The sequence below is a fragment of the Misgurnus anguillicaudatus genome, chromosome 5 (assembly GCF_027580225.2).
Source record: "Misgurnus anguillicaudatus chromosome 5, ASM2758022v2, whole genome shotgun sequence".
In the NCBI taxonomy this organism is placed as follows: domain Eukaryota; kingdom Metazoa; phylum Chordata; class Actinopteri; order Cypriniformes; family Cobitidae; genus Misgurnus; species Misgurnus anguillicaudatus.
The window spans coordinates 39,622,917-39,637,235 of NC_073341.2; the positions used below are offsets into that span (position 1 = coordinate 39,622,917).

The window sequence follows — 14,319 nt, forward strand, 5'->3', positions numbered from 1 at the left end:
TGTGATTACTGTACTCAGAGCCAAAGGTATTGGGCTTTACAATAAGGTTGAATTAGTTAGCATTAGTAAATGCATTAACTAATATGAACGGTACAGTTTTTTTTCTGCATGCATTTAATCTTGTTAATATTAGTTAAAGGATTAGTCCATTTGCTTAAAAAAAAATCCAGATAATTTACTCATCACCATGAAATTATGTCTTTTGAGGAAAACATTCCAGGATTTTTCTCATTTTAATGGACTTTAATGGACCCCAACACTTAACAGTTTTAATGCAGTATAAAATTGCAGTTTCAGTGCAGCTTCAAAGGACTCTAAATGATCCCAAATGAGGCATAAGTGTCTTATCTAGCAAAGTGATTGTCATTTTTGACATGAAAAAATAAAATATATTCACTTTTAAACCACAACTTCTCTTCTTCCTCCGGCTGTGTGACGAGCCAGCGCGACCTCACATAATTGCGTAATGCCGTGGAAAGGCCACGTGTTACATACATGAAACGCACATTTGCGGACCATTTTAAACAATAAACTGACACAAAGATATTAATTTGTATATTTCCACATACAACAACGTGGAAACATCCGTGACATCTTGACGTGATCACGTATTATGTGAGGTCACGCTAGCACATCACAGGACCAGAGGAAAATGATACGTTGTGATTTAAAAGTGCATATTTTTATTGCCAAAAATGACAATTGTTTTGCTAGATAAGACCTTTATGCCTCATTTAAGATCGTTTAGAGTCCTTTGAAACTCCGTTAAAACTGAAATTTTAAACTGCATTAAAACTGTTAAGTATTAGGGTCCATTAAAGTCCATTAAAATGAGAAAAATCCTGGAATGTTTTCCTCGAAAAACATAATTTCTTCGCGACTGAACATAAAAAGACATCAACATTTTGGATGACATGGTGGTGAGTAAATTTGCTGGATTTTTTGTTTTTTAAGAAAATTGACCAATCCTTTAATGTCAATACAGTCATTTATGATCCATTAATTAAAGTAACTTGATTTTATAAATGTATTAGTAAATTAACATGAACTAAGATAATAAATGCTGTAGAAGTATTGTTCATTTTCCATTTCTAATGCATAATTGTTAACAATTACATTATTGTAAAGTGCTAACAGAGATTGCATGAATGAAGAACAAATATAACCTAAACTTCATTTGAGCTGTGATATTATCCAGTCATCTTACGACTGAACCACAAAGCAATTACACACAAACACATCTGGAGTAAATCCACTCATTTACTGACACAGACAGAACTTTTATTTCATAAATCTGTCTGCAAGATGTTATCGAGTTTTTTGGACAAAGTAATGATTAATAAAACAGTTTTGGCCAGGACTTACAGATACTGTTGAGTTTTTACTGACAAATTTATCAAATTTATCTGAATTTGATGCCAAACCTTTAAACCTTTGAAAAAACACAAACTTTTGCCAAAACATTTTGGTATTTGCATTTAAAAAAGACCTGCATGGAAGACGGATCACTTGGCAGCCATCGTTGTAAAAACAATAGTTTCAGTTAGAGCTTTTATGGACAGTATTTAAAAGGCAAAAACCATCAAAACATTTTTAATCAGCTATTAAATGACATAATGGTATCATAAAAATGACATCGGTTGAAGCTAAACACCTGCATTTTTCAGGCTTGTACCTTTATTTTTATAGCAATTACTTCAAATAGAGGAAAGGAAGCTGCGCTGATCCAACAACGACGGGGATTTATAAAACTCAAAGTTCTGGACTGACTTCTCTCTGCTGGCTTGATTTCCTGAATCTTCAATAAAATCATTATTAGCTTGGCTAAAGTTAATAATTGTGCTGTTTTAAGACCAAAGTACTGCTGGCAGCGGGAAAACGCTGACAAATCGGCTAAATGGAATTTGCGAAGGAATCTTTAAGAAACCACTTCAATCGAACCCTGTGAGAAGGCCACAAATACATTTTCACAGACCGTCATACTTACGATTGCAAGACGCTGCAGTTGTAGAAGATGAAATCGGTGGTGATGAATTTAAGACCCGTCTCTCTGGACTTCAGAGAGAGCTTCACGACCCGTTTATCGCCTGCGAGAGAAACGAAAGAGACTGTAATGAAGTGAAAGAAAGAGAAAATGCAAGAGAAACGAGATTAGCGTGATCAGGGCTGTTTGAACCCATCTCACTGATGCTGTAATGCAGGCAAGGCAGAGATTGTCCTCCTCTCCGCACATATACTCAGTAATGTTCATTTTTCCTAATATATTTGATTGCGAGACCATTTATCCACTTCTTCCATCTGCGAGAGAAATGCACTTACGTTTCAAACTCGGCAACCCTTTTGCGTTCCATAATGACTACATCTCTGCCCATCAAATTATACTTGTGGGCCTCACTTCACTATAATTGACATAATATTTCCATTTGTACATGCAATAATTGTTATTAATGGGAATACCGGGCTTCCAGAGTCTAAAAGTTACCATCGGTGTACTTGTATTCTTAGAGTACCTCAAAAAAAAAGAGAGAAAAATCGTAACGGGAAATTAAAGTAGCTCCTAAAGCAGCAGGGACTCTGAAGATGAGATTTATGTAATTATCAGTCATCACCAAAGCACCAGGACAAAATTAGGAAAACAAATTGAATTAAAATGTATTTCCAAAGCGCAAATTGTTTCAAAGGAGCTTTACAGAGAACCGTTTTTTTTTTTTAAAGACTTCGGTCGAAGCAGACGGAGGGTTTAATTTGACTAATGAAAATAGTGAGTGACAAAAATAAAGTCTAAAAATGTGGATGAGAAAACTCAACAAGATCAAGTTAAGGCAGGGCAAAATATCAACACACAGTTTTGTTCACATTAAATTAATTAAGGCCTCTAATCGGAATGTCTAAAGTCGAAAAACTGTTCACAGATGGAAAAATTGAAAGCAGAACATTGAGACTCGGCAGGAGAAGCTCACTCCAGACTTAACTTCTGTATAATGGTAGTTATATGACATTATGATGATAGAAGAACTCATTAGTGAAGACAGTTAGCAGTGAACCAAGACAGATACACTCGACTCTTTTCAAGTCTTTTGAAGTGAGATTCGATTCTGTCCAGAGACTAAAGAGCCTGAGAAAGAATCCTTCACCGTTTGGACCTCAGCGAGGCTAGACTGCTTATTTAATTTAATATGAATGAGGCTGTGAGAGATAGACATGTTAAAGGGGACATATCATGAAAATCTGCCTATTTCATGTTTAAGTGCTATAATTGGGTCTCCAGTGCTTCTATCAACCTAGAAATGTGAAACATATCAACCCAGTAACTTAGTTTTGGTAAACCATTCTCTGAAAGCATGTGAAAAAATAGTTCATTGAAATTTTGCTCCCCTTGTGATGTCAGAAGGGGACCTAATTATAATAATACCTGCACTATCCAACCACAGCACTGCCATTTAGGGGGCGTGCACACCAAAACTTTTACGCCCGCGGCCGGCGCACGTTTTCTATTGTTTCCAATGAAAGCTCGCCGTTTTTCAAATAAGCCAGCAGCTAGCGGGGTTTTTTTTTTCGTGCGTTTTCAGCGCTCTGTGGTTTTTCCGCAATCTGCGCTGAGCGTCGAGAGTTGAAAGAAATTCAACTTTGGGTGAAAAGCTCCGCTGGTCAATGTCACACGGCCGTCCAATCACATTGGAGGAGGGGCGAGACATTACCACAGCAACCAACCGGCTCACAGCTGAAATATCAGAGCTACCAAAGCGTTCAGCAAAAGAAAGCTGGCATTCGGCGTTCTACATGCGTTTTCAGCCGCGTTTAAAAGTTTTGGTGTGCACAACCCCTTAGAGCAGAGATCAGCTCATTTGCATTTAAAAGGACACACCCAAAAACGGCACATTTTTGTTTAGACTGCTATTTGAGCAAAAATGTGCTGATTTTGGGTGTGTCCTTTTAAATATAATAAATTATCTATATGGTATTTTAAGCTAAAACTTCGCATATGTACTCTGGGGACAGCAAAGATTTATTTTACATCTTAAAAAAAGTTGTATTATTGTGTCAATCGTTCAACTGTCCATCTGGTTTATCCAATCCCAACTTCAATGACTTATGTAAACACTTAAAGGTGCAGTGTGTAATATTTAGAAGGATCTCTTGACAGAAATGCAAAATAACATACAAAACTAAATTATCAGGAGTGTATAAAGACCTTTCATAATGAACCGTTATGTGTTTTTTACCTTAGAACGAGACATTTTTATCTACATACACGAGGGTCCCCTTACATGGAAGCCGCCATTTTGTGCAGCCATGTTTCTACAGAAGCCCTTAACAGACAAACTTTTTTACTAAGTTGTCTTCAACAATGACATGTTTGTCCGGTGACGTCTGCCATAGCTTCTCTTATGTGTTTTAAAAGCAAGAGGTGAGCAGTGGACTGAGCCGTTGTTTGCAATTCGCAACCTCACCACTTCATGCCGCTAAAATGTAAAAACTGCACCTTTAAAAGTGATAATGTGTTGCTTTTTTAAGAATGTGTTTGTCTTGAGACAAATTCTTATTAAAATCTTTCTGAAGTCATTATTTCGATGACAGAAGACACTTCTGAGAGCAATAATATCTTAACCCAGATTTTTTTTAATTGGGGTCTCCCAGAATGTTCTAAGAGGTCCCCAGAAAAAGAGAAAATAAAAGAAAAATGTTAAGTCTACTGATGTAGCCAATTGTTTAAGTTTGTAAACAACTTGCTGTATTTATAATTTACAATTACTGTTTATCTAACACAGTTTAAACTGTATTAGATAATTTATACAAAATATGATATATGGAAATGAATTTTAGGAAAGGGGTCCCTCACTACCTGGTCTAACCTTTCAAAAACCAAAATGATAAAAATCTTGCATTATTCCTAATATTCTACATATGCCATAATGTACGTCATTCAAAATACATCACATCACAGAGGTAAAATGCACTTGAAATCTCATTTCATGACTGCACCGCCTTTAAACTCTCTTACCATAACCCTGTGTGACAGATGGGACGTCCCGCAGAGACGGGGACATACAGAGGATATGTCCTTTGGCCAACACTTCACCTGGACTCTCCGTCAGCTCTTCAAACACACACGTGACACCCGTGGAGAGGTTCGGGACGTTCGCTACCTTCACACTCAGCTGAAGCACAAAACAAACACAAGCACACACATGATTTTTGTGAGACGTTCTAGAAAATCACATGATCAGATTTAAGCTAAAAGCAATTTTTTTAAGCATTTTGTTGCACCGTTCAGTCCCTTAATACTCATATTCATTATCATACAAGATTTATTTTCAATCAAAACATTCATTGCACAGTTAAAGCAAGATGTGAGTGATCAAGAGCCGGGATTTTTATGCGTCCGGAGTAGGATGTAAAAGCCATTCAGCTGTGTCGAAGCCGAGGTTACGGACATGTTATTAGGAGTGACGGTGATATCGACACATTGTTCCAGTTCAGAGCTGAAGTGCAGAGGCTCCGCCCACTTCTTACACGCTTCCTTTCTGGAGCACCTAGGAATAAACAAACAAACAAAAACAAACGGATGAGTAAACAGAAAGATCCTGGCTCGACAATAGCTCACGGTTGGCAGTGCTCGGCTGATAAGAGGCGAAAGCGACATCCCATCTCCTTCAAGCTTCAGTGAGCAAGATTTTCCCTGTTCACTTCAACCAATGCATGCCAAATACCCAGAATTCCCTTCAACAAACGCAGTTACATCTTCTGATGCTATCCACGCACATATTTGGCCATGTCACTGATGATATTTGGGTGGACACAACTGCTTTATGTCATTTATGCAAGACTGTGACAAATAAATAAGAAGTGTTGTAAAAAAATAGGAGCAAACACAAGACAGGAAGACTTCAACCAATCACAATTTAGAGTTAAACATCTCTGGTTACGTATGTACCCTTGATCCCTGAGAAGGGAACGAGACGCTGCGTCTCCCTTGCTATACTTCCTGCGTACCTGTAAGCCGTCTTCGGCAATATTACAGATAGCGAGGGTGTTTTACAGGTCACCTTTTAGACCCACCGGTGACGTCATGCCTCATTATTTGTTGGATTTAATATACACATTCAGACACACTCACACCTGAAGGCGTTCCCAAAAGAGCGTCTCTATGGCGACGCAGCACGAGTTCCCTTGAAAGGTAACCAAGTTTTACAATTTGCTGTAGGCATGGGCCGGTATGAGATTCTGGCGGTATGATAACCGTAAACAAAAAATACAGTGTTGTGGTATTGCCATTGTAACACTAAAATGTGTTATTTTCAAATGTCTGCGTAAAGTATAAACTTTTCAACTGGGCACAATACATTTTATTTTTAAGCAACATACAACGTTCATGCCAGGTAAAAATAAAGCCTTTTGTGGTTTTGAAACCTTGACTCTTTAAAACCTCGGTATACCTTGAAACCGGTAACCGGACCATGCCTACTTTGCTGCCTTAAAATTTTTGTTAAATCAACTCAGAAGTCATGTCAACTTATAAAATATAGTTGAGAAAAGTAAACTTAATTTTATAAGTTAAACACCTCACCTGTAGTTATAAAAACTCATCCCTAGTCAAGATAAATGATAATAAGTTGAAATGACTTGTAAGTCTGAGTTGATTCAACAAACAATTTCAAGGCAGCAAAGTATTTTTTACAGAGCACTTATCATTGATTTGTTCTGAATATAATTTTTTTGTTTTGTATGTTATAATAAAAACAATAGAATATAAATCAATGTGTACCTTTTATTGTTTTAATTCATTATCCAAAAATGATTTTATGACTTACTACAAACAATTTGATAAATTGTAGGGGCACACTAATTATCCCAAATTGTGGCGGGGACGACATTATATATGCCCCCCATAATACTAGCTCTTAAGATCTGGTTTCTGGAGAAAAGCCTCCAGATATGAATACTGCTTTTTAAAAAAGTAAAAAGTTGCCCGTTGTTGAATTAAACCCGAAGAAGAGCATGCCTACCAAGCATCACTAATGCACGCAAAGCGTTATTCAGAACCCGACCCACGGTTGAACTAGATCATCTTTCATAACGACAGCAACTACATTTGCGCTCCCGGCCGTGACACGTATACATATTCCTTGTTATCGTCGCTGAGAGTAAATTTATATTTTGCGACGTCGGTCTTAAATGCGGCTATTGTTGATAACGGTTAGACGTGAATAGCACAGTATAAGCTGATGATGCGTAACGAGGTTCAGTAAATTAAATGCGGTTTAATTTTAAGGCCTCTCCGGAGAGCCTAATGAAAAACGTACACAGAAGAGAGATAGAACGAGGCTGTAAATGCACGAGCGGATTACATCAAACACCTCACGCCTCAAAATTGGGTACGTGCGGGCAAGCTAAATATTTGCCAAAAGCTCAGGCACCTAATTTATCATGATGTCTGCGACTGCATTATTTTCCATCAGTGACAGCGAGACGCTGCGTTTTTACCTTCAGCGCGCCCGTCTGTCTGTTAAATGAAGAAAGTGCAGTCGATACCCAAGGAGCCATTATTCACCAGCAACGCGCACAGCAGTAATGATTTGTTTTGCCTTAATTATGCCCATATATCTAAAGGACAAAAAAAATGGAGCAGTCTTAATTAAACAGACAGAAAAAGACAAGATCTCTCTCGGTACATGCACCTTCAAGGACTCTCTGCCACCTTTTACCATTGTTTTTCTCCCCTTTCCTCCGTTTGCGAAATGAGATTTTGTCCAATTAAACCGCTCTTGTCTTCTCGGTGAACTGGAACTAATGTGATTTATGATACGTTGCCACTAACCCAGGTAAGGTGGTCTTAACTACAGACTATGACGTAAACACACCGGTGACAACAATTCAACATCGCTGCGGCCCGCTGTCGGCCTGTTTCCGCTAAGGACGTATTGATTTAAGTCAACACAACACAGAATCTGGGACAGGAAGTCAACGAGGGCTGTAAATTGCCTGTGACAGGAAACATACAGAAGTGAAACAATGCTCAATGTAAGTACTCGCAGTACATTTCACAGAAACAATCTACCTGCCACAATAAGAAGGGAGTCTTGCTTAAGGCGTGCTGATAGTCTGTGGCTCATTCCTTACCGGGATCGGACCAATAAAATACACAATACTGGGCTGTGAGTATTAAAGGAAGAGTTTAGCCGAAAATTACAATTATGTCACCATTTACACGCATCCAAACATGCAAAGCATTTTTTTGAAACTACTATGTTAGAAACCGTATTAAAAAACAACAACCCTTGACTGAAATGTTTTTCATGATCTTAAAAATTCTTTAAATTTTATGACAATAGTATAAAATGTTTGAAGTTATAATTTTGTAGAAAAAAATATATAATTAATTTATTTTATTAGAAAACTTCAATGATCAATTTAAAGCAATTTTAAGCAATTTATAAGAAGCTGCTTTAAGGGATATTTTACCCCGAAATGAAAGCATTTAAAGGCATTTACATTGCATGTTTGAAGTGACTCAACTCCGACTGATATCAAATCAGATATGACCCACGGACATGTAAGCAGGAATAAACGCATAGATTCGGATATTCTCGGATCAGGTTCAGGTTCAGGCCTCATTCATATGTGGAAATAAATCAGATACATGCATTCGTGTCTGCAATGTAAGCGGACAGATCGAATATTCCCGATATGCATCATTGAAAATGAAACGCTGGCAAATGACATCAACTCAGGTGGACACCACCTGCGATCACATGACTCTTCTTAGTAGCGCAATGGAGGACGTAATGTTGAAGTTTTATGTCTTCTACAGAAATAAAGCACTGTAATCTGTTTTGTCTGTGTGCATTGCATATCGTGACTTTTTTCCTTTGTGGTTTAAGCTCTATCGGTTTAGTATGTCTACCTTGAATTGTTTTGCTAAGTGTTAAGGATAAATACTGATATCAGATACGAGTCGCTTTTAAAAGATGATGATGATGATGATGGCAACAAATCCAAATTGGGCATCAAGTTTGCAACGTAAATATCTTTCTTCATGTTCATAAGAACAAAGAAATTTATATGGCTCTGAAACAGCTCGATCATAATTTTCATTTTTGGGTGAACTATCCATTTAATAAATTAACAACTTTGCTAATTCTAGGCAAAGGGAGATTACAATGAAGATGCTAAAAAATAAAGTTTTGATGAGTTTTGGATGCTTACGACATTATTCCTGTGGTTACATTTGTGGGGTTTCATGGTTTTGATGAGTTTACTATTATTATAAATAAAATATGAAAATAATATAAATAAACAGAAATTCTGAACAGTAGTGACAAATATTTATACATGAAGAGTTTCGTTGCAAAACGAGATAACCACCGTTTTTTTAATTGTTCAGAAATCTAGTTTTTTGGTTGTGCATTCCAATTAATTTCAATTCAACTGCAGTTGGTTTGTTTTGATTTAAACCTTCATAACTTAAAAAATACTGCTAAGTAGCACCATAAAACAAAATAATAACATGATAACATAATAATAAACATGTTTTGACAAAAATGTTAAAAAATGGATTTATCTCGTTTTGCAACGAAACTCTTCACATATAGATATAGATAGTCTTTTAAAGTGCACCTATTTCACTGATAAAAAAATATTATTTTGTGCATTAGTGTAATACAATGTGTTCGCGTGGTTTATGGTTAAAAAACTCATTTTCCACATACCGAAAATGTTTGTAGCTCCAGATTTCACTCTCTTTCTTCTTTTCCCTTTTGGAAAGCCCTGTGACCCTGATTGGCCAGCTAATCTGTACGTTGTAATTGGCCTGAATACCTCTGACGTCAGCAGGAAATGTGACGCTCCTTACCATGTTTGAAAGATTCGCTCACAATACAATGCTAACAGGAATTATTACACGAATTATTATCATTCTGATTGGTCATTTGAGACATTTGCAGGTTCGTTCTTTTCAAATAATAACCGCTCCAAAGTAATAACGCATAGCCGGTACTACTTGTACGATTAAAATTGCTCCGCGCCAATAAAGACCAATAAAGATTACTGTTTGGCGCCATCTTGTGACAAACACTGGACAACCACAATTAAGAATGGAAAATTTTGACATTAATTTTAACATGTACGGAAAAAACTAAACATTTAAACAGTGGACAGAAGAACGAACAATGACAAGACACATACAGCTTACTGAGACTGAAGTTGACAAAATAGAGCATGACAGCTACGAAGCCAACACACAAAAAAATACAGAATGGGCATTAAAACTTCTCAAAGACTGGCTAAAAGAGAAAAAAATGGAGACAGACAAGTATAAAGCAGAGGATCTTAATAAGGTATTACGATCATTTTATGCATCTGTGCAAAGTTTCGCAGAAGGATAAAAATGTTAATTTAAAACAAATATGCCAATAAAATGTTTCAAATTCATATTCATGTGACAAGTAGCCGTGTAAAAAGCGGGATAATGTAGAGGCAGCCGGTAGTTATCGGGAAAATAAGCCCCTTCAGTGTGATACAAGACCCTCCGCTTCACGTCGGGTCCTGATCACACTGTCGGGGCTTATTTCCCGATAACTACCGGCTGCCTCTACATTATCCCTTACTTAACTTACAGGCTGTGAGTCTAAGCGGGAGGAATTTTGATAATCTCAATCTTGTCTACATCACCAATCCCAGATAGTAAACTGTTGCCTACAATCAGTGTGTTTGTTGTAGTCCATGAAAAGAGTTTTACGTTGGAGACGATAACTCGCGTCATTATTTACTTTGGGGTTTGTACCTTTTGCATATCATTAAGATGAACTAATACACACTTACACACCAAAGGAAATGTAAAATCGTGAATTGGATAATAGGTGCTCTTTAAATCCATGTATGGAAATGACTGAAATTCAAGTGAAATATGCATTTACTGCAAGAAAACGAAAGTTCAAAGATTTTTATAGGTAAAGAATACAAAAAATTACTGTATTCCTTCACCTGGAGTTAGGTGTAGCACTATTTCTTTCTTTCATTTTCTTTCTTTCTTTCTTTCTTTATTTTTATTTCGAACAACAAAAAAATATATATAAAATAAAAATAACAAAATAAAATAAAATAAAATAAAATATGAAAATACAATAATTGAACATACAGTAATTGCAAATACAATAATTGAACATACAGTAATTGCATTACCACATAAAAAAACCAAAATATTCTTTTACTTTCATGTGTTCGAAAAGGAGCGGGATGAAGCAAAAGCTTATTTTTTTCCCACCCCTTAAAGAGCCATTCAAAAATCTAATATATTTCAAATATTTTCTATATTCTATATCTTTCTATTACAATTACAACCAATTCCCCCTATTTTTAAAGTATGAACCTAATTTACCTTTTATTCCAAACAACCCATCACACTTTAAACTTAATAACCAATCTTTTGACCCGCCCTCACAATCATTACTGTTCATCCTCATAACCTTCTAGTAGCTTATTTTTATACATCTTTTTAAACTGTTTAAAGTTTCTACAATATTTAAACCCCTGCTCCAAATTATTCCACAACCTTACCCCACATATAGTCATGCACATACTTTTTAGAGTAGTTCTTATTCTGATCTTTTTAAAGTTTAATTCATCTCTCAAATTATACTCACCCTGCCTCTCCATAAACATGTACTGTAAATTTTCTGGAAGTAAATTATTTCTTGCTTTAAACATAAATTGTATCGTCTTAAATTTAACCAGATCAATAAATTTTAGTATTTTTGATTTCAAGAATAGTGAGTTTGTATGTTCAAGATATCCTACCTTACTTATGATTCTGATTGCTCTCTTTTGTAATGTGCATAACGATTGTAGGTTGGTTTTGTAGGTATTTCCCCAGATTTCCACACAATAACTTAAATATGGTACAATGAGTGTATTATATAGAATATGCAATGATTTTTTATCCAGAATATGTCTTGCTTTATTTAATATTGCTATAGTCTTTACCAATTTTGATTTGATGTGTTTTATATGTGGTTTCCAGCTAATTTTGTGGTCTAAAATGACACCTAGAAATTTAATTTCATATACTCGTTCTATATTAATATTATCAATTTTAAGTTTTACTTCAGGTTTAGTATACTTTCCAAATAACATAATCTTTGTTTTAGCTATATTTAATGATAATTTATTTCCATCAAACCACTGTTTTAATTTAATAATTTCTTTTGTTATCGCCTCCATAAGCTGCTGAAAATTGTCCCCCATACAAAGAATATTTGTATCATCAGCAAACAAAATTAATTTAAAAATATTTGATACTCTACATATATCATTAATGTAAATAATGAAAAGTTTTGGGCCAAGGACCGATCCCTGTGGTACTCCACATGTCATGTCCATAAATATAGATTTTTGATCACCAATTTCCACAAATTGTTGCCTGCTTCTCAAATAGCTACTTACCCAATTCAATCCGACTCCTCTGATCCCATACCTCTCTAATTTCTGTAATAAAATGTCATGATTTATGGTGTCAAATGCTTTCTTTAAATCTATAAATATTCCTAACACATATTTTTTAGTATCTATACAATTTGTTATTTCCTCAATTAATTCCATTAAAGCCAAAGATGTTGATCTGTTTGACCGAAATCCATATTGACTCTCTACTAGCAATTTATGTGTTTCAATGAAATCATCCAATCTTTCTGTAAACAGTTTTTCTAGGATTTTGGAGAATTGGGGCAGTATAGAAACAGGCCTATAATTTGTAAAAAGGTGTTTATCCCCAGTTTTATATACTGGTATTACTTTTGCCACTTTCATTTTATTTGGAAACTTACCATATTGAAAAGACAAATTTGCGATATGGGTTAATGGTTGTGAAATTTCCTCAATTACTTTTTTTACTATAATCATATCGATATTACTCCAGTCCACAGAAGATTTGTTTTTACAATTTCTTACAATATCTATTATCTCTTCCCTTTCCACTGCTCTAAGGAAAATCGAGCTAGGATTTCTATTCCAATTTACTACATCCACCCCATCAGTATTTTCTGAGTCATTTATTTCTTTTGCCAGATTTGGTCCCACGTTTACAAAAAAATTATTGAAAGCATTAACCACATCTTCTTTGTTGCGTATTATCTTATCTTTATAAACGAAATAGTCCGGAAAACTTATCTTTTTAGTTTTTTTTCCATTTCTAATTATACTATTTAGGATATTCCATAAACCTTTCATATTATTTTTATTAATCTCTAATATGTTATTATAATATTCTTTTTTACACCTCCTCATGATTCCAATTAATTTATTCTTGTACTTTTTATATTTATTTTCTGCTTCTGGGGTACGATATTTGATAAATTGTCTATAAAGTGTGTTTTTCTTCTTACAGGCATTCAATAAACCTTTTGTGATCCATGGACTATTTGTTTGATTACGTTTGTTTCTATATTGTTTTACAGGACAGTGTTTATCATATAATGATGCAAAGACATTTAAAAATTCATTATATGCTTTATCAACATCCTCCTCTTCATATACTAAATTCCAATTTTGTTCCAGTAGCTCGTTCTTAAAAGCATTTATACTTTCTGCCGTTCTTACTCTTTTGTATGAAGTGATATAACTACTGTCATTGGATTTCCTGTACTTACAGTGATAAACAATAAAAACAGGTAGATGATCACTAATGTCATTATATAATAGTCCACTCTCTATATTGTTATCCATAATATTTGTAAATATATTATCAATTAATGTAGCACTATAAGATGTGATTCTACTGGGTCTACTAACTGTTGGATACAACCCCATGCTATACATTATATTAATAAAATCATCTGTTGATTTATGCTGTTTTGGATTTAGTAAATCTATATTTAAGTCTCCACATATAAACATAGTCTTTTGGAGTGTTTTTGTGAATAGTTTTTCCATCCAATCATTAAATATTTCAATGTTTGATCCAGGAGTTCTGTATATACAACTCACAACAATGTTCTTTAACTTTTCCATGCATATTTCTATTGTAATCCATTCCAACAGATCATCAACAGCTATTGTCATACCCTCCACCACCTTATATTTCAGACTATTATGCACATATATTGCCACACCTCCTCCATTTCTATTCACTCTATTTCTATAATTCAGTTCATAGTCATCGATCTCAAAATCCACCCCTTTATCATCATTAATCCAGGTCTCTGATATTGCTATGATACTGAATAAATTCTTTAATTGTGTTAAGTAATCTTTAATGCTTTGAAAATTGGCATATAAACTTCTACTATTAAAGTGGATTATTGAAATATCTTGCTGTAGTTGGAA

General features: G+C 35.0%; 1 protein-coding gene across 2 annotated transcripts in view; it reads right to left on the reverse strand.

The window, feature by feature from the left end:
• The window catches only part of plxna3 (plexin A3), a 197,094-nt gene that overhangs the window by 88,357 nt on the left and 94,418 nt on the right, over window positions 1-14,319 (reverse strand). For both annotated transcript variants that reach the window (XM_073868164.1, XM_073868165.1), the window contains exons 6-8: window positions 5,407-5,534; window positions 5,003-5,155; window positions 1,988-2,087 (exon numbers count right to left, since the gene is read on the reverse strand). In XM_073868164.1, coding sequence (XP_073724265.1) covers window positions 1,988-2,087; window positions 5,003-5,155; window positions 5,407-5,534 — 381 coding nt within the window. The remainder of the gene's footprint in view (window positions 1-1,987; window positions 2,088-5,002; window positions 5,156-5,406; window positions 5,535-14,319) is intronic.